General features: G+C 40.9%; 1 protein-coding gene across 1 annotated transcript in view; it reads right to left on the reverse strand.

Moving 5' to 3' along the window:
- Window positions 1–27828, reverse strand: part of LOC146698212 (eukaryotic translation initiation factor 3 subunit H) — a 61300-nt gene that overhangs the window by 6473 nt on the left and 26999 nt on the right. Inside the window, exons 3-5 of the mRNA XM_085473240.1 lie at window positions 16130–16297; window positions 11352–11451; window positions 8490–8639 (exon numbers count right to left, since the gene is read on the reverse strand). Of these exons, the coding sequence (XP_085329366.1) occupies window positions 8490–8639; window positions 11352–11451; window positions 16130–16297 (418 nt within the window). The remainder of the gene's footprint in view (window positions 1–8489; window positions 8640–11351; window positions 11452–16129; window positions 16298–27828) is intronic.

The following is a 27828-nucleotide window of genomic DNA, read 5'->3' on the forward strand; positions in this document are numbered from 1 at the left end:
TCTTTGACCTTTCACCGCCTACTAAATTTGTTGCTCTTGAGACCCATGACCTGAAAGTCACCTGTGATCCCAGGTTTGGTCAGTACTTGGTACAGGTCCTGTGGACCTTACTTCATGCCCCTCTCCTACACATTTCTGTGATGTCGTCACATCCTTCATGTTTTTCCAATGCTGCCATGCTGACAAGACTCAAAACAGAGCGCCACCAGCATTCCACTTCCCTCTCGTCCCATGAGCTCCATTTTTAACAGGATGTCTTGCTACCGCTTAAGTTCAACCTTCACAAGACTGCAGAGCTCTACTTCAAGTTGTATCCCTCTTGTACTTCCCTCTGTGGAGTTGTATTGTTTCATTTACGAATGTTTGGGTGCTACATAATGCAGTATGTACTGTGGGAAAACAGATTCGTAGTGTTTATTTAAATGACAGCTATACCCGTAAGAACTGCCAAAACCGTGTATGTTTTGGCAGTGTGCATACTTGTGCTGATGTAACTGTTGTGCGTTTGTATAAATATGTTAGTGTGTGGGAAGACTGGAGCGTGCTTTGAATGGTTTTAGTTACATTCCTCTCTGCTCTGAGTTTTATTAACAATTTCTAAAGGAATCAATATTTGTCTCTCAGCCCGTCACAATCTGTTTATTTTGTTGAAAGCCAAGAAAAAGAGATTACCGTCTCAACTCAAATTTGAGCCTAAACCCACTTAAACTCACTATATCTGCACTGACACCACAGAAACAATCTCCACTGTAACCATAATTGACCTGAGCCACATACATTTCCCATAACAATTTGTGCATATTTATTTCATATTCAATTCTTCAGCTTTCTGTAGTTCAAATGAAACCCACTCAGTCATGTTGGAGTATTCTGATCCCTTTACTTGTGCAGTTTATAAAATACCCGGTGTTTTCTTTTAGACTTGTTTGGAGCCCTGCCCAGTTATTTCAGATTTTGACTTTTCAGGTCAGAGAATCTTTTTCTTCAACTTCTCAGAGTTTTTTTAAATGCAGTTTGACCAACTCCAACAAGGCTGTCTTGTGCCTTTTACTCAGTTGGTCTCCATTTACCTACTCTAGCACAGAGGTCTAAATTGAGGGTTGCTGAATGGGCTGTCCTTTTAGCAGGCTTTCCCATTTCGCCAAAGGATTTCTAAACTAGCTGTTGTGACTGCTGGGTTTTGGTCACCACTACGACCAAGGACTGGCTGACTCGGTAACTCAGTTTGAAACCACCAGGTCATATTAGGAGTACTGGTGTATTCACAATTACAGAGGTCACTACGCTCTAAGCAACACTTAAAGATTTAGAAATGGTTTTGTGCTGTTGCCTTGATCCGTGTCTGGGTGGGCATCTGCAGAGAGTTAGACTTAATGGCTTGTCGTGACACGTACTGTGAATTGTGACTCTCTTAATACAGAGATGTTTTTATAGCAGCCCCTTGTCTGCAATACAACTCCGCCATTTTTGGTGAGCACATAAAAACCCCTCGAACCATTCGCAGAAGCTAAGGCCTCTTGATGGCTTTAGCAGAGGGATCATCACACATAACATCTCCCCAATCGAGCCTTCGCTCCAATGGATTCCGGTACATGTTCATAATACATTTTTTTTATTTTACTGACTGCCCTTAAAGCAAGTCTGGTTCTGGCCTCGAAGTACATTTCATATCATATGTTGACCTGAATTTGCAGTCCTAGATACCCTTTCGTGCTTGCGCCAGGCCCTCTTGGTCGTGACCTGCCTGAGGAGACCTGGTTTGAAAAATCCATAATAATCTCCTCACTTCTTAAAAACATATTTATAAACTTGCATTTATGTGATGTTGTTAGGTGATGTCTTTCACAGTCCATTACTGGCTACCACCTTGTTTTATTTAGTCGTTTGTGCTTCCTTTGACTTTAATCTTCCGCTTGTATTTATCATTTATTCTCATCATCTGTTATGCATTTTGCATCCTTATTCTTGCTAATTTAATTCTACCAAAGCTTTAACTTAATTGCATCCATTTCTTCTGGCTCTAATGTTTGGCCGTCTGATTTTACCTTCTGAGTATTATTTGGTTTGTTTGCCAAAGCACTTTGTAAACTCGGTTTGTAAAGAGGGGCTATAATTTGTATGGCTTACATAAAGCAATAAATGTGCATAAAGTGGTTTTGAATTTTTGTCTGGAGTAATTGCATACTGAGGAAAAGTTTCTCCTGTCACGGCGCTGCTTTGCAAGCAACAGATGACATAAAATTACAGTCCAACACTAAAAATACTGTAGTTCTCATATTTGAAAATTTACAGTTTCACTGCTGCATGCAAGCTCCGTTTTCAGGTTTTATATTAAAGCATGAGCAACATACAGAACAATATATCAGGTCTGCGGCTACAGTGCACACCAGAACAGAAACTACAGGACAATAAGTATTTGCATAAAGTTAAGCAGTAATACATTTTGGAAATTTATGCACATTCTAAAGACTCATCGTGATCATCTTGGTTTACCATCGCCTTCCATTAACTGCAAACACCTTAATTATATTTACATGAAAATATGCACACACCGAGAGAAAATTAATGCAACTAACCACAGGCATGCTGATAATTATATGAACAGTGCTGACAATGATTTATAGTGCTATTCTCACATGCCTTAACTATCTGTGACACTATCCGTATTATACTGTTGCATCTGCATGAGGCGTGCGTTAATATAAGCGATTAGATAATCTACTTAAATGCCTGCATACTGCCCTTTATTCAGAATTTTAGTCAGAAAAAGCTGAACAGGTTTCAGAAAGATCAAACTACTTAAAGCCATCATGCAAAACACGTAAAATTTCCACTAACTTCAAAGTCATTTCCATAATCTGGACTGCCTGAACCATTTCCAGTACAGTAATGTTTGCCTGTGAGGACTGTTGCGTGATCAGTTTGTCAACCCTCCATTGTAAACATGCAAACCGATGGCCCAGGACCAACTCTCAGCATAACACTTCCCTACTGCGTCCCTCTGACTGTGTCAGAATTGATTCTCACTGACGAGAGCCCATTTAAAACTATTTCATCCAGCAATATGGTGGCTAATTTGTGTGGTGCGCATGAATAATATATGCGAAAGAATCCATCTAGGATCCTTCAAAACATCTGCCGTTTATGTAAGTGTCAAATGCCTGAGCTGGACTGAGTGTGTGTTTGTGAGCTTTACTGTGTGCCGTGGGGAGTAAGAGTGACTTGCAATTTAGTGGGATTTCTTATCAGTTTGTATGTCTTTTGTCCCTGATTGTGAAATTGCAAGATTTTTGGAGAGCTTATGTAACAAATGAAAAAACGAGAAACTGACGAGTAAAAATTAAAAGGACTATTTTATCAAAGACTAAAAAAAAACTTCACTCCCAGTCCACAGACTTCCTTTACTGAGCTTTGAGCTTCCAACTGCATCAGTGTCTCGTGTGTCTGATAACTAGTTTAGTGCACTGGAGCATGTTCAGTTTGATATTCTGTTTTCAAAACCCTGACCATACAAGAAAAACCGCATAACTGCTCCGTGTCTTCTCCAAACACTCGAAAACTGAATGTTACCAGTTACAGAAAGTTGCTACAACTGCACGCTGAATAATGTATCCCACACTCCACAACGTCTGGCCATAAACTCCACAGGGTTAAATTATTCAGAGGCATCAGCAAGCTTTGCAATCAATACTGAATTAGAAATCAAAGTCTATCTAGGGATTTCGCACCATCGCCGATTCTGTCAAGTTCAGTGGAGGCCCGTACAGTGTACAGTAGGAGTGCCTGTGTCCACAGGGTTGTATTTGCCCAGGACAAAAGAGCACAAACCTGCATTGTTGTGTGAGCAAAAGTTGGCTGACATTCACTAAAACTGAAAGTTCAGAGGGGAGTTGTTTAACAAAGCTGCCAAGGAAATGACTTCCACTCTTAGAATGAGCGTTTTATTCTGATGGAGTCTTTTTAACTGATGGACTCGAGCACAATGTGGATTGCTGGCTTGCGCCGCCAGCGGAATAATTTGTTTTAAAGAGGACTTGAAATAAATCTAAAAAGATTTTTCCCCAACGTACGCGTACAGCATTGTCTCAGTTATATAAAAAAAGAGAAAAAGATGAATGTTAGCTTTGGCACAAATTTAAAACCTTATGTGACTGAATACCTTTCTCCATCCCTCACTGCTTCCTGCCCATTATCATTATTTCAGTTCCGTCTCCTTTTAAGAGAAGGATCTATTATTGGCTTTTGTTCAAAAATACCTCTTCTTATAGTCCATCTCGATGGATCAAGTTTGTGTGTCAAGGGTCAAATTTTTCTGCAGATCATTTCATTCACACAGACACTTCTGTCAACACCTGCCTCATGACCCCATTTCCAGTTATTTCTCTTCACCTGCATCAGCAGCTATAGCACACAAAGCCTTAAAAGTTCTCCCCTCCCCCTCACTCACCGAAAACTTATCAGGGTAATTTAATATCAGAGAAAATATGTTTACATATTTTTCACTTTTCCAACAGTAAAAGAGTCCAGGCAGGAGGCCAAATACACTAATCAGACAGATACTGGGGGTAATGAACTAAATGGGAAATTTACACATGAGTGAAGACCTTGTAAAAGGCCCAAAATGTAGTTTAGTTTTAATAACACTGCAAACATGGGTATTTCAAGAGGGCTGTGGGGGTTGAAAGGCTACATAGATGAATTTACATTCATACAATCCATCACCACGATCAACATCATGATCTGTGGTAAGAAGAACCCTGTTTGCTGGAGTGAAACGGCACTCTCTCAGCGTTAGACATAGATGACATTGACAAATGGGACCGCAGATTGGAAAATGAGACAAAAGGAAAAACATTAAATAAAACCCATTTCTTCTTTTTTTCCCCCGTTTCTTTTTTTTTGAAGGGGTGGAAATGAGGAGAAAAGGGTGGGGCTGTCAGCAGAAGATGTAGAGAGATGGAGCGCTACAATCCAATACGAGGGCAGAGCTGTGCAGCAATCTGACAACTTCGGGGAAACAATTTCATCTTGCCAGACATCCCATCGGCGGTTGTGTCGAAAAACCTACGGGGGAGGGCCATCCTGCTTCTGCTCCGTTTTGGGCGATATCAAAAGCTATGCTTCAACTTCAGAGTAATCACTTGGAAAATGGAACAATATGCAAGAATAGTGAGCCATTCTCCTTCACTCTATTTAGTAATTTGGAAGAAAATTGCTGGGGTTTCTGCCTGCCTCTGTTGGCCATGCTCATGGAACCTACATGTCTGCCTGCATGAGGCCTCATTTAAGTCATGCCATACTTGCGTTTAAGGACACAGTTGAGGAGAATAACAACAACTCCTGAAGTGCCTCGCCGCAGCGTGCAAGTGAGCACAGTGTTTTGCGCGCTGCCAGTGTGTAAATCAGCACTTTGAGTCGTTATTGTGCTAATTTCTCACACCTGCCCCCGGGAAGCTTTTTGATTAGCAGCTTCACAGCTGTTGCTCCACTTGCAGCGATTTATCTCCATAAATGATTGCTGATAAATTCTCCTGAGACTGATGCTGAGTGCCTCTGAGATATAAATGCGAGACTTAAAGAGCCAGGCTGTGAGTTGATATGGTTGGTTATATTTGTTCATATTGTGCTCATTAGTGATGGTAGGCAAAGTTTGATGGCAGGTCCTGCTTTTGAAGACATTTTGGAACAAATAGGCTGTGACATTTAAAATGTGGCATTTACCGGACCGAGTTTTAGAGTGAATCTCTCAATCAAACATCCAATTCCATCCTAAAAGGTACAGGATTGGGAAATCCGCGCCCTGGAATGCATTTGTGGGCAGTGATCGGAACAATTTACAAAATCCCCCCCCCCCCCCCCCCCCAAAAAAAACCAAAATGTAGCACCTACTATCTGGTACGATCCAGTTATTTTAGAATAAAGTTTAAAGGAATTGGTTTGATTACTTGTTCCTTCTTTTTTTAAATATATATATTCTTCATACCAAATAACATAAAAAAGAAGAAAATAATCCTATTTAAAAGTCCTCTCTCGTAACTTTTGCCAGCACAACATAAAACCCCATTATTTCCAAAAGGCTATTATGGGTGGAAAGGGACACAGTTGTATATGCTATTAAGGCTCCAGTGTAGTTTGTCTTCCAGCTTACAACTCCAATTTCAAAAAAAAGTTGTGAAATGTAAATAAAACACAAATGCAATGTTTAAACTGAGAAAATATACTATTTTCAGATAAATAAATAAACAAATAAATAAATAAATAAGGCCATTTTGGATTTAACAGCAGCAACACATCCCAAAAAAGCTGGGACAGGGCCATGTTTACCAGTGTGTAACACCTACTTTTCTTTCAACAACAGTCTGGGAACTGAGGAGACCAGCTGCTGGACTTTTAGCAGAGGAATATTGTCCCATTCTTGTCCGTCTGATTATTCTTGCTCTAGCAGCTCAACAGTCCTTGGCCTTATTTGCCATGTTGCTCATTTCATAATGTGCCAAATGTTTTCAGATGGTGAAAGGTCTGGATCGCAGCCAGGCCACATTAGCATCTGGACTCTTCTACTATGAAGCCATGCTGTTATCATAGCTTCAGTGTGCAGTCAAGCATGTTCTGGGTGAAATATGCAGGACCTTCCCTACAAACTTGATATGAGCATATGTTGCTCTAAAACCTGTATACACCTTTAAGCACGGATGGTGCCGAGCTGCCAATTTCACAGGCACGATAAAAGTGCTGATAAAAAGCTGGACGGTCCCTCTGCTCTTCAGTGCAGAGGGCGAAGCATGTTTACAAAATAAATTTGAAATTTGGATTTGTCCAGGTCCATTTTAACCCTGGAGAACCCATGGGTTCAGATCCGACCCCATTGGTTCTCCAGGGTTAAATAGGTTTGGGTCAGAGAAGAAGGCAGTGTTTCTAGACCATGTTCATATATAGCGTCATCTTTGGATCACTGAGACTGAACTTGATTGATTTCTGGAAGTGCTTCTAAGCCCATGTGATGATTTCCATGACAAAGCCCCACCTGTTTTTAAATGCAGTGTTGCCCAAAGACCTGAAGCTCACGAGCATCCAACATTTCCATCCCTGTCCCTTACACACAGACTTGTCCAGATTCTTTGAATCATTTGGTGAGATTATATACTGAAGAGGATGAGCTAATCAAAGTTTTCAAACTTTTACATTGAGGGACATTATTGTGAAATTGTTCCACGTGTTTATAGATGCAGTTTTTTGGAGTCTGCTGTACATCTTTACTTCTGTGAAACTCTAACAAGCTCTTTTGTTTATGTCCAGTCGTGTTACCTGAAATCGTGTTACTACCCAAAATTTGCAGTTCATTCCTTTATGCTTTTATTTACATTTTTCCCAACTTCCCAACATTTGGAATAGGAACTGTAGACACTGTGCATCCACCTCAATGTATCTGACCCTTTCCTCATGAATGAATCATCTGCATGTTCAACCATGTCAGAGCCATCTGACCTAAACACTGCAATGCAATAATAAAAATGTAATAATATTGATATGTATAATATCAATAACACATAAATCTATATTATCATACCAAGTAAAGTTTCTCAACTAGTACTAAACCCAAGTATAGGAGATGGAAGTGGATGTAAGATCCGGTGTTGTTGCCCTGGGGAGGGTACGCAAAAGGCAGAATGCATCAATAAACTGCTTATTCTTTCATTCAATCTAGCAGCTTTTGGAACAGTTGAGAAGACACAGATTAATGCCCAGGAGTTCGCTAATGTCAAATCAATTTTAATTTAGAAGTAGCCTTAAGTCATGTCTGTTGAAGCAGCCTGCAAGCTTAAAGAGATACCCTCAATATGGCTTCAAAGCTTGTAAGATGATTTTAAGAACTGCCTGCATTCTTTAGTAGATAAGTACTCAGTGTACTATGGTGACTATGTACAAAGAAATCAAACTAAGGTGACACTTTGCTCAGAGCTGGATTGTGTGGGCTGAAAGAATTTCCATCAATAACCACTTTTCCTCTGTTTGACTGTAGATTTTACACAAAGCCTGAAAAGAGATGGTACGAATTTCAGATGACCTTATTGAGCCATTAAGGTGAAATATTGAAAAACGTCCTGCAGTTACGATGTCCCACAGATCTTTTCATTTGCATTGTAAGATTAACTATTTGTCGGCTTTGCAAACAGGAGTCTTGAAACTTGAAAAGAAACCATAACACAGGGTTTTAAATCTGGGAATTAAAAAAAAAATGTATATACAACATCAGGAAGAAAACCAAAGCACTCACACTGCAATGCGGGCATGAGAATAGATAATAAAAGTAAAGCCGTACTAAAGGTTAGGAAACATATGTTGATAACCCTTCAAAAAAAAAACCATCCAGATAAGCTTCCCCTCTTGAGAAAAACGTGTAGTCCACCAATATCTTATTTGCCTTTTTACAACCGAGGTGTCTGGCCTTGGGCCCTTGTGGTAAATGGCTGCATGAGCTCATGTCTGACCTGCTTGAGAGGTTTAGCAGTTCGTGCTTGTCGGCGACCGTGGACTTGTCCTCCAGCTCCCACATTAGTACATTGATAAGATGGGAGTTTTTGATGACGATGGGCACCTCCTCAAACATTTGTTCAAAGCCAATGTTGGCCTTCTTCAAGCTAAAGGGAGACAGAGAAAGAAGAAAAGAGGGGAGGGGAGACAGGAGGTAAAGGTGAAATCACATTTCTTCACATTTCTCACGTGGATTTCGACCATCTTTCTACTTTAAACTCACTCGAAGTGTGATGGACCCAATGATGTGGCTGAAAATTAATGATACCAAAAAAAGTGGTGGGTGTTTAAACATCTCATATGATTTCTAAGGGAACCCTGATGGACTTCAGTGCCTGGCCCCGTGTGATAACCACTGTTCTTTTTGTTGTGCTGAATCACAGTCACAGGTTTATACTAACTACAGGAATTTTTTTTCTATTAGAAACATTAAGTTGTTTTAAAGGGACAGCTACCTTGACACAAAAGAGAGTGAATCAGAGTGGAAAATAAACAACTGTTAAACAAACCTGGTCTTAGCTGATCTATAGCAATTGCGAATACATTTTTAAGTGAACAGACGGTGGTTTGGGGTTAATAGTTGCTCTGCTGGGACTCATTTGCATTCAAGTGTTGAAATCAGTTTTTCTAGTCTGTTCCTCTGCTACTCCAAATTTTCGTGTTCGTTAGCATGCGTTTCTCCATATTAAAACAAAAGCTGCATTTCAGTATTGTGCAATATTGAAAAATATTATAATGCATGTTACACGCTGACATGTAAAAAATGCTGTCATTGATTCAGCAGTTCATATTGCCTCCCAATAGCAATGTTAGCCACAGTAACCAGTATGAACTTTGCGGGAGGGCTATTATGCCAAGCACACAAGGCACTGACTAATTCCTGATCAACTCCTCGGGAGCTGAAAGCCGCACCTCTCTCTCCCTTTTTCTAACAGGGGTCTGTTAACACAAAATGGAACTTCAATCTTTGCTTAATGTCTCACATAAATCTAATAACCCTGACTGACTGCCTCGGCTCAGCCTGTCACTCGCGCACAGTGGACGGGCTACAAACTAATGTCTGTATGTGTCTAATGTTGCCTTGTTAGATGCATTGTGCTTGTTATGAGATCAATACACTCACTGCATTAATCTGCCGTGTGCAATGTACCAGAAACAGAGATGTTTGGGCTGTATAATTCGTGTCTGTGTGATAAATAGGGATGTGGAGCATCACTGATTTTAAGTTATTCTGAAAGATATTGTTTTATATTCTAAGTAGAGCAGCACCTCAAGCAAACCTTAAGAGGAGACTTGGAGGCAAAAGCAAGACGACAATGGTGCCCCGGGCTCCGAGTCAGTATGGGTAACAGCAGTCTATAAGGAAATCCATAATGATATAAACACTGTTTGCTAAAGATTTGGCACAATTATCAATCTAGAGGGCTTTAAAACATTTCCTGCATTCGATGACCTTTTCAAATGCCGCCAGATTGATATAAAAAGGTGGCTATGAGGAAACGGAAGGACAGCACATTCTACGCAGGACAAATTGTTCAACCATACTAGACTCTGGCACACTTAATGCCACGCTCTTTACAAGTCGGGCCCCGCTGGACAGAGCCAAAAGGTTGACTCCACAGGCAGACTAATTTGAAGCTTCAGATTTTGCGTTGAAGTGGACGCTATTGACCACTGCCTTCATAGCCCGACAGACTTGGAGGGCAGTTCAAAGGGATGAGCCTATTCAACAGTCATCTATCCTTGCCTTTCATTTCAAAAAAAGGTGCACAATATATGCAAGCTTATGCAACATCAAATACAGCAACATGAAAGAGGCTGATTTTTTACTGCACATTGTAGCAGAGGGGAAAAATGAAACACTTTTGAAGTTTTGCATCTTTGGAGGAGGGAAAATGTTATTGATATTCAGATTTCTAGTCTATTTTGGAAATAATAGGATAGAGATGAGATTGTTGTAATGGGGCGATATTGTCCTTTCCTGCCCTGAGCTGCCCTCTTTCAATCACGGACTTATTGGGAACACTGATAGCTACAGATTGGGGCTATAATAAATCATAGGAACTAATGAAAAGCTGCAGAAATGAGAAGGATCCTGACTCTGGGCCAAACACAGTGGGTCAATAACAGAGTGGCTGGCAGACGCACACAGGTGGCGAAATACAGAGGAAATTGGGAGAGAGGGAAATGAAATGATGCAGTTAAATTGCCGTACTGCCTGCAAATACGCTTGCTTTTAGTGGATTTCAAAGTGTATATCTAAAGATTTTTAATGGACAGCCTGCGGTGTTTCTCCACTGGGCCGTTACGCTCGCATTTGTCCAAGCGTTTGCGCCCTCGTGCGTTTCTGCATGTGGGAGCTGGTGCACCGGCACCACCCTGAACTGCCAGGAAAATAGTCCCCCTCATTACAGACGTTTTTAGCAGCAATTTAAAAGCAATTACGATAAGCCTTGGGGTCAGAAAAAGTGTAAACATGGTACATTTGTTTGACGGGCAAGGGCGAGATGATAAATCATCATCATCAGCATCCATCTTCAACTGCTACTAAATACCTCCCCTGAGGATGCAAAGGCCATATTTGCATCCATTGAATAAACAGAATTGGAACTGTGAAAAAACCCCCACTAATAATGATAATAATAATAATAATAATAATAATAATAATAATAATTCTCAATTCCTATAAGCAATAGCAGCTCATGTGTATACATATAGTTATCTGTGAATATCTGCATTTCTGTGTGGGCATGGTCAACAAAGTAAAAGTAGTAGCATGAGTAGTATCCCGCTGTGTGTTCTGGTCCTGAATTACTCACCCCTCAGGTGTGAAATCTTTCTCTTTGCAGATCTCCATGAGTTTTGGGGTAAGCCTGTAGGCTTTGAGAGACAGGGAGCCTTGAGCCGTCTTTATAGGATCTAGAATGAGACAGAGGTGAGAGCTTGATTTAAAAAAAAGAAGAAAAAAACCTGCAATAACCATCTTAAATCATATGGGTTGCAGAAAACAAACTCATGGTTTTCATTTTGCCCATTTCAAATAAATAAATAAATACAACAATGCAATTTTGGACTCATTTTGGAAGTTTCACGACAGCTCTATTTATTGAACACAGTTTTGACATAGATTGCTTTCACGACTCATATTGTTATATGTGAAATCCTGAGTGAGAGAGGGATTGTTTTTTCTTTTTGATTTTCTTTCCCCCTTAAAGACGTGAAAAGTATTCACCCTGAATACAGTGATAAAACAGGGATGTTTCAAAATGTACAACACGGACTAGGATGATATCCAATTTTTCAGCACTGAGAATCATAAAACCCTTAAATTTTACAATTTTCATAAATGAAAAAGCCTAATGATTAATTTTCAGAGAACTGACAGGCTTGCCTTGCTATTAAGCCAAAGCCAAAGTTAAGCACTATATTTGCAAAAGCAACTTAGCATGACATGTCAACAATAATAATTAGCTTCCTTTCCATGCACGGAAAAGAGTGGTGTGTCTCTGCACTGTGACCGCCATCATCATAGGCCACAGTAGCTTAATCATAATGCACAGTATTCTCCTTAATAACTCTGAAATGTGGTTTCCAGCAGACTCCTTTTTACACCTCTCTAAAGTAAAGCCACAGTTTACAGATTAATACAGTCAAACTGAGCCAAAAACGTGCATGTCCCCAAAGTGAAAATATGAGGAACAAAAAGATCCTGTTAAAAGGGTCTCATCTGCAGATAAGCCATTATAACAATGACTCAGGGAATTTTCAGATTCCGTCAGTATGTCCTCTCCCCAATTTTCGGGATGGAAAACTCTATTCTTGTACTGGCATACAAAGTAGGAAAAAGAAGAACACTTACAAAATTGCTTCTGTTATAAAAATCAATTCAACACACTAAAATAAAGTAAAAGCAGCAAATAAGAAAAAACAAAGTTCACTTCCTGTTCAGATTACCTGCAGAAAATGGGTCTTAACTACATCCACCTTTTTACCTACAACTTAGCTAGTTCAGTTCATGTGGTCATCTCCACTGAGAGTGGTTGCTAATAGCAACAGTTCACCAAAGATAACCATCCTATACTTGGAGGAAGCCTGATGGCTTAATTAACATTTTGCATGATCAAGCCTGAAGCCCCAGGAGCCTCGTGAATTTGGACACGGAACCTTTATCTTTTCCTTCCCACAGACACTAATCTGTGCCAAGTGGTACACACATGATTTTATACATCAGTTCTGTTGGTCAATATGCAGTAAACTGTTAGACTTTTGTCTTTATTTTTGCAAATACACAGAAGGAAACTGCACAGAGCTGCTGCTGCTTAGCTCTGCGTTGGTCCATCTTAACCGCTTCAATTTTTCACCTCAAATAAGACAGTCACTGCACTGAACACATTCAAACAACTGGTTTAACAACCAGCTTTAACTCTGTGCTGTCACTGGACAGAAGCCATTAACGCCGCCAGTTGGCCACGGGATTGATTCCTTAATCGACGTAAATTGAACGGTGAGCTAATGAAAAACAGAACAAAAAAAAAAAAAAAAAAAAAAAGGAAATCAATTTTCTTTCCTTTTGACTTTAAACGGAGATATAATGTCAATTCCTTTGAGGCACTGTGATCTGTTAAGCGCTGCATTATTGACTGACATAACAGCGCACTCCTTTGGAATGAGAGGACGCTCACTGCTTGGCTAAATGGCTTTCTGGGATGACTGGATCAGAGGGTTGCATGTTTAAAATGGTCAAATTTAATCTTTGTCAATACTGAGTGTCTACAATCTAAAAACAATACAACCCAGGAGTAATGCTAAAGAGACAGAACAGGGCAGGGAGAGCTCCTCGGCAGTCAGCATTACTTAAACCTTGAAATTCAAAGTTGTTTTCATTAGCAATTTCCCTGCACAGAATACATTTATTTTCCTAAATCTGAGATTTTTTTTAAACTACAGTCCTCTTTATTGTCTGACTCTAGACTTGAAGTAACTGGATAAACTGTGAACGGTTTTAATGAAAGACTGCTTTAAATTCAGTGAGCTTGTGAGTCTTTTTGTGTCACCCTGGCTTTACTTTTATTTTTCGGTTCATAAACCTGAGGGAGAAAAACAAAATGAGCAATACAGAGAGGAAATACTTTCTTGACACAGTGTGGCATACTGACAGTGTCTATATTTGATTCCTCAGCTTAGAAAAGTTTAATGTGTTGGTCCATGTCCTCTGTAATGTCTAGGGTCCACACACCAACACCCCTGCCTTTGCCTACTGCCCAGCTCAATCTGCAGCTCACACCAACGCCTGCCTCTGCAGAAGGTGGGCCCACAGGGTAGCAGATCCATGCTAGTTTTCAGGCCTCATGGAGGCAGGCCTGGCCATCAGATGCTCGCTGGTGAGGTTAATCACCTCTAAACAATCGGTTTCTTTAGAATTTTCCAAATTGCTCGCTGTCCGGTCCCACCTCTGTGACAAAGGCCTTGGACAACACACTTCCCAGGATCACACGGACGCACAAATGACACGCCCTGGCAATTTGTCAAGGGCATGTCAAAAGGAGTCCGTTGAGGTGGTTCGGACATCTGGTTTGGATGACGACTGGGCACGCCTGACTGGGCGTACAACCCAGTGTAAACCCAGAACCTGCTCAAGTGACTGGATTTCTTATCAAGCCTGGGAATGCCTTGGGATCCCCCAGGAGAAACTGGGGAACATGGCTGGGGAGAAAGATTTCTTGAATACGCTGCTTAACCTGCTGCATCCACAGCCTGACTTCAGATAAGTGGAAAATAATGGATGGATGGATAAAAGAAAACAGCAGCACTCTGACAGGAACGACAAAACGATCGCCATTATCATCCATTTCATTGTCCACTTATCCATGTAATGTATTAATATGCTCCCTCTGAACTTGGTGTGGCAATAAAATTCCATTTATTTAGACACTAAGAAGTTAACACTTCACTAAGTAGTGACAGGTTTTCATTTTCTGTCATGTTTTGCTGTCATTTAAATCCTTACACCATCTGGGGTGGTTCAGCATTTCCGGGGAGCTTTTAAAGGCTTTTAGTGTGAAGCAGGTGAACCCACATAATGCCTGTTGGTCTCATGTTAGCAGCTACAGGCTACATAGTTAATCCAGTCTTCTGCGAGCCCGCCTTTCCCTCACAAGAGTTCCAGACCACGGCATCAACAGAATTTATTGTAAGGTCAAAAGCCAAAAGTCATCTCCATCTAAATCTGTACTATTGCAGATGTGCACAAAAATAAAAACTCTCTATAAATAATCGTCAGTCTCCTTGATGATATAGACTTGATGACAATGCAGAACTTGCAGAAATCCATCTTGAAACAAAAATCTAATTCCAGGCACATGGCGCTTAGAATTAGATTGTTTTTTAAACATCTGTGCTTACCTCCACTAATCTGTTCCTACATCTGTCAGACTGATTTATTGCTGAGTTTCTAAAAGTGCACCGCAGCAAAATATCTTAAGACTTCTCAGTGGCAGTCCTATTCTTGGATACCTATTGATTAAAGAGACTAAATTTGACATGTGGTTGTTTAATCATGGCAGAAACCTGAGTGACAATGAAGCATAAATGACTGTAATCAACTCTCTTGTAGAGGCACCATTTTGGTGCAAGAGAAAGAAAACAGATAACGACCATGTTTACTGAAACTAAGCAAGCTTTTCTGCTTTCAGGCCTAGGGTGAGTGTTTTGATGTTGCTGTGTTTACTTTATTTCATGAGGACTCAGCAGTACTTTGTGGGGCCAACTTTACTAGAATGACTTTCCACCAGCTTGAGTCTCTTTCAGTACTGGTGCCCTGTGAAAGGTTTGAATGGCTTTAGGACATGTGACAAATACAGCAGTGGATCCCTTCTCTCCTTTTGGCTTGATATCACATTATCAATACAACTTTTTTTTTTTAATGTAACAGCAACAGACAGTCCAAGATTTACACCTTTATTGTGGCTCTTAAAAACACACACAACATAAACTTGAAGGGGACCTATTATGCAAATTTCCAATTATTTTAATTCTTGAACCCCACTAGGGCAGCTTTACATTATTAAAGGTTCAAAATAATTTGGCTTATCCACTGTGCGAAATAAGCCATTTCAGCTTCCATTCCCCTACTTTAAGGCAGATTTCTTCTCGTGGGGGCTTTTATACTCAGTCACAGCTGTGGACCTGACACATTAGAGATACCCACTCTCACTGACATCATACGGAGCAAAAGGAAACAAAATATCAGAGATCAAGTGCTTTGAACAGTCTGAACTTTAGGCTCAGCTGCTCTTATTCTTTAAATGTTTATGCAAATTTAATATGAGCATCCACCGCCAGTGCAAGTATGAAAGAATATAAGAAAAAGTATAATAAGTAAATTATACTTAAATTGATGAATTCTTAATTTAACATCTATACCATGAATCTTTTTTATTTATATTCAAATTCTTTGTAATGTTCTGTCTGTTCATCTATAGTAAAATATATTTGATGTTTTGCCAATTTCTGGTCTTAACTTGCAAACAAAAGTAAACAAAATGATTAAAAAAAAAAAAAACTGTCTTTACGCCGTGTTCTGTACAGGACTACTCACCATATATGAGTACTACTGACTCCTCAATGGCGTGCTGGTAGCTGAACTGAGAGTCGAGCAGCGCTCGGCTGACAAAGGAGCCATAGTAGGTGGACTGGTACCAGCCCACATGCAGATGGTCAATGTTGACGTGACGCAGAGAACGCATCATCTCCATCTGGTACTGGACTAGAGGCAGAGGAAGAGGAAGAAATAGAGAGGAAGGGAGGGGAAAGTCAGGGAAATGGGACAAAGAAGAAGGGGAAAAAAAATCAGTTCACTGAAATCAGCTTCTTTTTTTTGAAACTGTGAATATCTGTTCTCCATCTGGAACTCTACATGGTGTATGAACAAGGGGAGGGAGTAATGGGAGAGAGGAGATGTGAGAAAAATGATAAATATGGTGAAGAAAAAGAGCAACCAGGATGTGAAGGACGAATGCAATGAAACTGAGGAAAAACAAAAGCTTCATCTTCTGTTATCAAGTGGCTGTGGTGGAGATTTCTAAAACAAACATCAGCTGGGTTCACCAGTCAGCCTTTCATTACTTGTGTCAGTTAATACCGTATTTTCACAACCATAAGGCGCACTTAAAAGTCTTAGATTTTCTTCAAAAAGTGCGGCGCGCCCTATAGCGCAGTGCGCCCTGTGTGTTGTAAGGAGGACGTAGTAGAGAACACCATGAGAACGCTAAAGGGTGAAGTGTGTGCGTTGACTTTATTGCACATACCTGTATAAAAGAACAGGTATGTGCGTTATGCAGGACATCGTTGTTTTAACAACCCTGAAAATGGCAAAGAGACACGCTTACGAAGCACAGTTTAAACTGAAGGCCATCAGCTACGCGGAGGAACATGGAAATCGAGCAGCGGCGAGAGAATTTAAGATTAATGAATCGATGGTTCGCAAGTGGAGGAAGCTGGAAAACAAGCTCCGGCAGGTCAAGAAGACGCAGCTGAGTTTCCGCGGACATAAGGCGATCATCGAGCAAAGAACGAGCGGGAGAAGCGTTTCGACGGTCACCATTCGGCTAAAAGCAGTTTCACTTTCACTTTTTATGAAACGGTGCCATTTTTCCATCCGGACCAGGACTACGGTAGCGCAGCAACTTCCAGCGGATTATAAGGAAAAGCTGGCCATCTTCCGCTCCTACTGCAGCAAACACATCGGCGACAAACACATCCAGCGATGGATGACCGATGGAGACCACAGTTTAACCAAGAGTGGAAACCAGCGCCGGGCGAGTTACGCCACAATTTGCCAATGGATTGTAGATGCTTGGGCTAACATGTCTGCTGGCACTGTTGTTCGAGCTTTCGCAAAAGCCGGCATCATTTCCGAGGAGCCGCACGGCACGGAAAGTGACTCTGACAGTGAAGAAAGTGAACCTGGCATGTTTGATGAAGATTTAGCGCAGCTGTTCAATTCAGACACAGAGGATGAGGACTTCCATGGGTTTGATTGATGATAAAAATGTGAGTACCAAACTTTGTTTTGCTCCTGCTTTATTTTTAAATACGCACACTTGTATGCTTGTGTGTTGTTGATGATGACGATTACTGGTAATAAAAATGTGAGTAAGGTACCGAACTCAGGTTTGCTCCCGCTTTATTTTTAAATACGCATACGGTACTTGTATGCGCCCTATGATCCAGTGCGCCTTATGTGTGTGTTAAATACAGTAATGGCACACATAACTGAGACTGCGCCTTTTAGCACAGTGCGTCTTATGGTCGTGAAAATACGGTACATCGTACTGGGGAGAGAACGGCAGGACAGAGACACAGACAGGCTTAAGCTAACAGAGAGAAGGCAAGATGCATTTTGGGGAGAGCCATTTCATTATGGCAGACACATCCTAAGGATGCACAGCCACAAATACAAACAACCTGCCTCGCTGGCTGTAAGTAACAACCAAAGCAAGCAAGCAAAACAGTATCTCTATGCAGGCTGGCTGGAGGAGGTTGATAAATCAGTTTGTGATTGGGCAGCTGTGGCCCCCTAGACCCCAGTCTGTAGAGCACATCCTTCTCCTACTGGGGCTGTTAGCAAGAACAAACTGGAGCGGTTTGAAAAGAGGCATGGGTGAAAAGCAGAAAGGGAAAGAAAAAAAGAGCAAAGCTGGGAAAAATGAAGGACACTTGAAATGGAGGGAACGTGTTAAAGAGGGGAAGTGGGATGAGAGGGAACACACAAAGAAAAATAAGGCAGGGAAGAAAACAATTTTTTTTTTTTTTTTTTTAATGGGTGAACTTCTTTTTTTATCTTCTGCCTTATGGTCAAAATTTGACCCCTGGCAGTTGAGGTTATGTAAAGCAGAGATCAGCCAAAGTCAAAATATATTAACATTTCATTTGGTTGTAATTAGCTGACCTCCAAGAGTTCATGGAGTGTTAAAAACACTGAGGTTTCTGAATCACTAAAATCCAAAGCGATGCAAGGGACCCCATCTGATTTGCATTAATCTCAAGTTTTCTTGAAGCAAACCTCCCACAAACCTGTTTCTTGCAACAAAACAAAGAAAATAATCAATCAAATGTTCTCCTTGAACTGAATTTTAACATTTGGCTTGGAGCAGTGGATGGGAACAGTCCCTTTTTGTGGCCCCATACATGAATTGATGAACTGGACGTAACAGTCTATCCTTTAAATCTTCCCCTTTATTTAGTGTTTGACATGGTCAGTGAGACAAAAGGAAGCAGAGTCAAACAGAGGGAGGAGGATGAGAAAGTAGGAGAGAAAAGGGTAACAGGAGAAGCAAAAAAGAGCGTGAGGAAAGGAGGGAGTGATGGTGATGGAAGGATAATAAGTCTGTTGGAGAGTGGCTCTGCTCGGGGGCTGGCTAGTAGCAGACTCCAAGACACACAGAGCTCAAGGCAGCCTGCCACCTAAATACAGCATCTGTCTGTGCACTTCTATGCCCATCAGTATGGGTACTTACCTTTTAGGCTCCACTGAGGCATGCACCAGCCCAGCACCCTATCATTAGCAGGGAAATTGTGTACAAAGTGATCTGTCTCTGATACAAAAGCTAAAGGCTGGGCGATTGACAACAGAGGTAGGAAAACCAATTGGCCATCTCTCCTCCCTAACTCAACACCACCTTCAATTCCTAGTTCGCAACTCTAATCTTTGTTGTGTCCAATATGCAGCTCAATCGGGACTTTGCTTTCAGCACATATTTCCTATTCCTTATGACTGTATTGCAGATTTAAACAACTGGTGATGATCTTCTTAAGTGATGGTTTAAGAAGGTCGTCATCAAAATAAATAAATAAATAAAAAAAATATGATGATCTATGATAACAGGGTTCTTGCTGATCGGAGCTGGCTCGGCCCTGGCTTATCGGAGAATTAAGAAAGCGGAACCGGCTGTTCAAACCCCCCCAAGGCTGCCCGCTGGGATTGAAACGATGGGACGAGGCGCGACTTCTCAGAACGGGCTCATTGAGAGCAGCATGGTTAAGACCTTGGAGACGCTTACAGCTGCCGTGAATACTCAGAATAACACCCCTGAGCGTATATTGGGTTACATCAAGGAGAGGCCTGCTCAGAATAACACCTTTGAGTGAAAGTTGGATTACATCGTGGAACAGCTGACTGCAGTCGTGAGTTCTCAGAATCGGCTCTCTGAGCAAAAGAATGTCAACACCACGGAACGCAAGTTTGATACCATCATGGGGAAGCTCGCAGTTCTCCAACGGGAGATTGAGAGACTAGTGTCGGAGTGTTAAAGAACAGCTTTGAAATTCTCATGAGGTGTTGCAAAAGAAAAATCACCATCATAATGCGGCTACCCGGTGCCAGCTGTGGGCTCAAGGCTGGAGCCGAACAAAAACTCCCTGATAACGACTGTGTTGAGTCTGTTCCTTCCCATTCCCTACAAGGCCACCTGGGTTGGCTGGAAGACTGTTTACTTAGCCTGGCAGGGCGAAGGACACAGTCTCAGCTGAACTATGGACACGCAAACACATACATATACTGATACTGATAAGCAATCACTGACGCATCACCCTCCCTACCCCGGATCCAACGCCACCTCCAACGCTTACCTCCCCTCTGATGTGGACATCGGGTCAGCTGGAGGCGCAGTCGAAGATTGCAGCGGTCCCAGATCAGATGTACACACTGGAACACTTTCCCATGTTGCTTGTCTGTGTTTATTGTGCTATGGTGTGTTGATATCTATGATTTCCTGTATTATCCTTTTGTGTTACACATTTCGATGTTTTTTTCCTTGCTACCTAGCCTGACCTGTCTCCCCAATGTGATGTTTGTGTATTGTATGTACGGTCGGCAAGGTCTGTCATCTCGGTTGTGGGCAAAAGACCAGCAACTGACAAATAAAGGCTATCTCATCTCATCTCTCATCTCAAAAGCTGCAAGAGCTGAACATGTGTTGGCGCGACACCACTTAAAACGGCCTGTTGTTTAAAGCGTGACTTTACACCATCGAGCCTTGCTGAATGTTAAAACGTGTCACTCTCAATCACTCGTCTTGGATCTCTGTCAAACGAGTTGATCTATAAGGCATTCAAGACAACTTCAAAGTCCGTGGGTCTTTCTGCAGTCGATATTACAGTTTAGATTCAAGGGTGGATTTCAGCGTTTTCTTTAAAATGAAAAGGTTGGTCAAAAGTCTAAGTATCCTTGAGAAGCATTTACAGGGAGGTTCTTTTTAACAGAGGAGCAGAAATCTAAGACTCAAGTGAAAAGTCACTGATCTTTAGAAGGTTAAGAAATCATATCTGAAGTACTCGGAATTTCAAAAGAGTGGAGCAGCCTCCATAACGAAAGAAACGCCGTCTCAATAGTGTCTTTCCCCCTGTAGCTTGTAGGACAAACTGAGCAGCAAAGAGGCAATGGGGCACAGAGAAACAAAGGGACAGCCATATATGAGCCTCAGTAAAAATGCTTTAACCCACTGGGTTTGTGGTTCTGATTCCTCAGAATTATTATTCATATTTGGATTGATATACAGATTTCCTTCAAGACTATTGTCATTTTTAAAAGTTCTGGAATAATATGAATTCTTCCCACTAAAACTTCAACAATGTGAGGCATGGGCAAAAAAAACAACCCAGAAAACAAACAAAAAGACCCCCAATTCACAAAAGGTGAAAGTCAAATAATAAAAATGCTGCAGAAATAGTAGAATTAGTATTCAGCGGATACTTTTGTATTGGCCTTCTTTAATTTTAATTTGAACTTTTTGGGGATGTTTTTCTCTTCTATTTTGCACAATTTGAATGTGTTTCCTTTGTGTTTGTTACATTTCCATAATTTGAAAATACATGCATGCATGCACCACTGCAAGTGATGGTGAGAAAAAATTAAAATATATTTATTCCAGCAGATTATCCCAGCATGTCATTAAGTCTCTTAACATTAAAATGACACCATGTGAATGGGAAAAGACTACCGCGTGTTCAAACTAATCAAAGTTTACACCAACTTCACACTGACTGACGTGTACTCTACTCGACTGGATGACACTCGGCTTCCAGACGAAACTCAAGCAGACAGGCCGCCTTGCAAACAAACTCCTACCGGCTGTACTCAGGTCAGAAAGGAAAAGACGAAGAAACAAAGACAGAAGACACATGAAGAAAATCAACTGTCTCTTAGCCTGAGAGCTAAAGTGAGATTCGGGGGCGAGTGAGACAACCAGCCAGTGGCAGGCCTGCAGAGGCATCCACTACAAAAATCTAATAGAAGATACAAGAGTCTTGTAAATGGCACAGGACCACTACCTTCTTTGTTCATAAACCATAAATTACAGCTGTGGAGGAAAAAAAAAAAGAACAACAAACAGCAAAACAAACTGCGTGGCATCTTAGCTGTGTCGACTCAATACTGATTGGAAGTCATAAACCTCTGGAGATCTTTCAATCTGCCTGATAACATAGGTGCTAAAAACAATTATTTTTATAGTTATATAATCACCAGTAACAAACTGACACTTATTGATGAGATAAAAAACTGTATGCACTTAAAGTGAAATTCTGTGTTCTTTTGTATCAACTGACACCGATAAACAAATCTCTCTCTACATCTATATATATTTATTTAGCTTACTTATCTATATCAGCTGATACCTGTTTATCTTCCCTATTTTTGTATTGTTCTCTATTATGACACAAGTATTCTTCATCACACTTTCTCTGAACCTTTACCAAGGGCAAAACTGACGTGACAGCACAGATAAATATCCTTCGCTGACACCTGTAAATGCCATCTTATTTGCCAATAGTCAATATCAGTCAACAAGCAAGACAGATTGGTACATGCTTGGAAAACACTGACACGCCCCCCCCCAAAAAAAATAAATAAATAATGAAAGAACATTTTTACTCTGAGTGGCCAATTGATTATCCGGTGCCTATTTTTGATCTACGCACTGACTGACATATTGTTTTATACCTAAAAATGAGTCATAAAGAGATAAGAAGTCAAAGCTACAAACACATCATGGGACTCGAGGTTCATACACGACAAAGAGAAGCTTTTGTACTTCCTGAATGTCAAAACAGGGAGGAAAAAAAGGCTAGAGTAATCTGACGTGAATAATGTTCTGTTCTTTCAACTATGACTGTGCCTGCTTTACTTTTACCTTCAATATAGTACTTACAGCACAACAGTTCATAGACAAAATGAAAGAGGCAGCGTGCATCATCTACAGGCTCACAAGTATCATGTGGATTAATTATCTTGAGGGTGCACACACATAATAGATGATCGTGCTCTTTCTTTTCCCTCCTTTCCCTTTCTTCATCCACCAAGGGTGAGACTACATTTAGTCGTGCTAAGGAACAACACAAATTCTACTTCACCAGAATAGCTGGAGAGCTACTCCAGTTAATATGGACTTTTTGAAAGAGAGACAGAAAGAGGACTTCTTTCTCCCCCCCTGTTGCTTTACTAGGGAAGCCAGTAATATTCTGTGGACATAACAGCAGCATTAGCCCAAGAACAGCCAATTTAACAATATCATCAAGGCGTGGAGGTGGGAGCGTGCCCCACCATTTGCTATTCCTCACTCATTTCTGCTGCCCTGCCGCCTCTCCTATCAATCAATCTGGTTCTGAGGCCAGACGGGGAATGAGTCTGTCCATTCCCTTAGTGCTGCTTGATTGTGTGTGTGTGTATTTAGACAAGAGACAAAGTGAAAGTGTGTTTAAAGGAGTATGTGAGGAAGTGTGAGTTCAACAGAAAATTGAGAAGGAAATAGGATGTGATGCAGAGAGTAAAAGTGTGACATCTGGAAAGGAGAGAGAGAGAGAGTGTGTGTGTGTGTGTGTGTGTGTGTGTGTGTGTGTGTGTGTGTGTGTGTGTGTGTGTGTGTGTGTGTGTGGAAAAGGAAGGTGAGAGACGTGAAGCTTAAGGATGGACAAGCCGTATGTATGTATGATAGACTGGAGGTGTTTATCAGTAGGGAGCAAAACTCCTTACCTTGGGGAGGAACATTCAGAGTCATAACCAACAACGCACTACCGTGTGTGTGTGTGTGTGTCTCTCCGCCATGAACCAGACAGACAGTCCATACTCTAATACTCAATGACACAAGAGGTGAACTGCGTTGGACCTTGCATGCTGCTGCAGGCCACAACATCTCTGTGCGGGCAGCAAGGTGTGTGTGAGCGTGTGTGGGTCTCTGAATGTGAGGCTGCACGTATCTGTGTGTCACAACACATTCTAATCACCACCTTGACAGGCTGACGGGGCCTTGCCTGGAAAGTCTGTTGCGGTTTAACACACACACACACACACACGCCAAAGTTTACATCCACCAGCGTCAAGTTAAGCAGGTGAGTAGCAGACAATGGTGCCAAGTGTTTGAAGCTTGGGAGAGCGACATTTCTTTACCCTCAGTTTCCTCCCACTACTTACCGAATTTGGCGAATAGAACATTTTAATAGTTTAAAATAAGGATAAATGGGCCAATCAGACCTCCATCAAAAATACATTTTCGTTATAGGGGGAAAAATCCATTTGGAAGCCGCAATGAAATTAAAATTATGACTTTCAGATGGTGCATTTATCAAGGAAAGTTAAAGAGAAAGAAAGAATATGTTAAGAAATATCTTCAATATTAAGAAATATCAAGCTATGCATATATAATGCATTTCTAATTTGTATTAACACCTCAAGCTGAAACTTGAAAAACACACACATACAAAAAAAGATTCAGTTCGTGCATGAAGTGTAACACTTTTGATTGTACTGAACAGACTGAAAACCCCTATTTCCACATATGTTCTCCACAGTGACAGCAAACCACACTCATTTTGGCATTTCATAAATACTTTAGAGCCACGAGGAAAACAAAACAAATGTTTAGCTTACAATTTAAAGACATCGTATTCTACCAGCGTACTGCTGAGTGAAGAAGGCTGTTGTTCTTCTCCCCCCCACCTCACCCTCAGGGCCCCGGAGCACAAACCCTAATTGAACAAGTCCACACTCTTGACCCATTCATTCAACACAGCTGACAACCCACTTTTACTCTGCACTCCATTCTGACAGTCATTTACTTTGCGACAAGGATGCCAAGCTGTTTTGGAAGGTAAAAACAGAGTGGTTCTTACCATCTCTGTGTTTACACATTTATTTTGCAGTTCTCTTTAAAAGCCTCTCTGACAAGCACTAAGCATTCTATAAATACTCCAGGCTTGACTTAACCCCATATGCAACTAAACAACGCTGCATCCACTACTACGTCTACTTCAGAGGACAAAGATAATCTGAATGTTTTTAGGCTTTGAGGCCGACTTCCTTCTCTTCTTTGTTGTTGCAATGCTGCTGCCCCGTTTGCCAAACCCTTCATCTAACCTTGCTACTCCCTCAGATTCCCTAAACAGACTCAGTAATGTTTGTACTTCTCTCCTTCTCCAAATCTGTTAAAAATTCCAGGTTATCTGCAGAGTCCAAAAACTCTTCACTCATACCCTGTCCAGATTTGGGAAAACAATGAAAAATGACCAGCGCAGAAAGTGAAAATAATGTCTCCACAATAAAACAAGGAAATGATGGACATGCTGTTACTCTCAAGGACAAATAAGATTAGCCATCATCAAATGCAGTGCATGTCTATATGCTGTACCCATGAGATGCAACTGAGACAAAATCCATAATGCTATCCATTCAGTCCCAGCCCACAAAGCCCATGTGGAACTCAAATTTAATGGCTGTAGCCCTTTTTTATGAGTTATTCATGATCTCCCAGGTTCGCAGGGTTTCTTTAGCACTTTAAGCTCACAATACCAACCTTCATCACGCTTGTTCCTTCATCACTGATTCTACCCACCTGTGCTTATAGCTTTACAGCTGACCCTTTACTACCAGATTAACCAAACAACAACAGTCACTAGGGTTGCCACAAACGATTATTTTGATAGTCGACTAGTCACCGATTATTTTTGCGATTAGTCGACTAATCAGAGCATGCATCCATTGGACGTAAAACCTACAGCTTACTGCACTAGCATGCATCTGCTCTTATATAACTATCATTAGCTTACAGCTTTAAGTGTTTAAAGTATGTGCTAACTAAAAATAAAGACAAGATAGTTTATTAAATTTAAATGAAATTTGCAGATTGTTTCGGTGAAGTTTAATAAACTCCTTGCTATCTAAAATATAACGGGACACCGGAGTATATTCTCGAGCATCTTACACTTCTGATAATCAGTTGTCTGCTTGACGTTTATACAGCGGTGTAAAAACTATAACTTTAATTTCAGCCAAACCGATTTACTCAGGAACAAATAAAATACTAAAAAAAGCCAAACAATAACATTTTTAAGTTATCTAAGTGACATATATATTTAACCTGAGTAGCGAAAGATGGCGGTGGGTTTGAAAACGATTTGCCGGGAGTCCGGTGTTCTCACAGGCTCTAGTGAGCCTTGCCCCCGGCTAGCTATCGAGCTAGTGGGTAACAGACGTCTCCGAAAACGTCGGAGCGCTTTTGAAAATATGTGGTGTCTTGATAAACTGAGCAGATATTTGAGGTTTACACAGCTACATTCTCGCCTGAAAATATGTTAAACGTTTAATTTTGTGACCCAGAAAGAATAATAAGAGTAATATTAAAACAAACTAGCTGCCACCATTGTTGGAAACTGAGCTGGGCTGCGCTATGAATTCTGGGACGCATCTTCTTCTTCTTCGGGGTTTAACGGCAGCTGGCATCTTCTGTTTCAGTCCGTTATTACACTCTTAAATCCTACTACTTATTCCTGCGTCTTTTGTGATCTTACAAAGCTTCAAACGATGCGTCGACTATTAAATCAGTCGTCGACGATTTTGATAGTCGACGTAATCGTGACTAGTCGAGTAATCGTGGCGGCCCTAACAGTCACACAGTAATACGTATAGTTTAACAGTGGGGTCATGTGCTAAAAGGCAGATTTAGTGAGAACTCTGAGTGGAAAGTTTGAGTTTTCTTCTTCCAGAAGACCCCCAACTTAGACAACCTTTCTTCAACCAACTCAGGGTTTCTCTACAAAACTGTCAATTCTTCCTTCATAGGCCACATAACATTAATTTGCCCCAGTTCACATCTCTACAATGACAGAAACCCCATTTAGTTGTCAGTTCGTGATTTGTTATAGTTCAACAACTATTGGCTGATTTCAATTCTGCTGGAGTACTGGCTAAAAAATTATTCCTGGCATGCAAAAATGGAAGCAATATAAGGATGGAGGAATGTAATCAGTTAATACTTTTCACACCTCTGATTCTGTAAAGCCCAGTCAAATTTAACAGCATGGGACCTTTAACATGACAAATGCAAATGCACAAGTTCCTGCAAATATAGTTTGCTTAATTAACAGCCACTAAAGACAATAGCTAGGTTTTGTCTAAAGTCTAATTCATTAGGGCCACACTCCTTTTCTCCCCACTGGCACAACACAATATGCCAATTAGGCTTCGAGCTAACAAGCGCTGCCCTAAGCAAACACATGTGCTACCTACATCAGCCTTAGATTGAAAACAAATGGAATAAATCAATCTCCACTTCTGTCTGTCTCAGGCAAACAATCTACACTTCCAGGCAGCGATATCCAAACACAAGTACACCCAGATGTGTGCACGCACATGCACACTACACAGACACACGCAGGTACAGGAGATGCCTTTAGCCAGGATTGATATAGCAGATGTCCTTAAGCAGGTATGATGGTCCTTCACAACCACTGCCAATCAGTGTGGTCAGTGTGTAACCTAACCAAGTATACTAAACTTTCCTTTTCTCTTTCCTTTCTGTGAGTGAGTTCCCCAACCTACATATGTTGTCACATCTAAATAATGCATATTTAGCAAAAAGAACATGAAATCTAAAAATGACAAGATTAGCAAATAATTATTTTAAAAAAACAACAACAAAAACCCCATTTTGGATAAATGGTGAGAAAACAAGTGTGAAGAGATAAATAATGGGTTGAAAAATCAGGGGTGGTGTGGATGAAAGAGTAGTCTACTTCATCTGACAGGCCTGAGAGGGTGTGGAAAAAAGGCCAGGAAACAGAGGCGTAGATACATTATCTGCAGCACAACACAGGCACAAGATAAATGAAGGCCACTGCTCCCCATCATTATGACATACATGATGACAGTAACCGAGAGGTGCAGAGGGGAAAAGTGAAGGGAGGAGACCAAGGGTAGGAAAGGAGAAAGTGTGATAGGCAGAGGGAAGAGAAAGAAGGTGACTGCCC

Source organism: Copadichromis virginalis, linkage group LG11, assembly GCF_057382275.1.
Source record: "Copadichromis virginalis isolate Kocher_CV1m ecotype Utaka linkage group LG11, C_Virginalis_male_GT1.1, whole genome shotgun sequence".
Taxonomy (NCBI): domain Eukaryota; kingdom Metazoa; phylum Chordata; class Actinopteri; order Cichliformes; family Cichlidae; genus Copadichromis; species Copadichromis virginalis.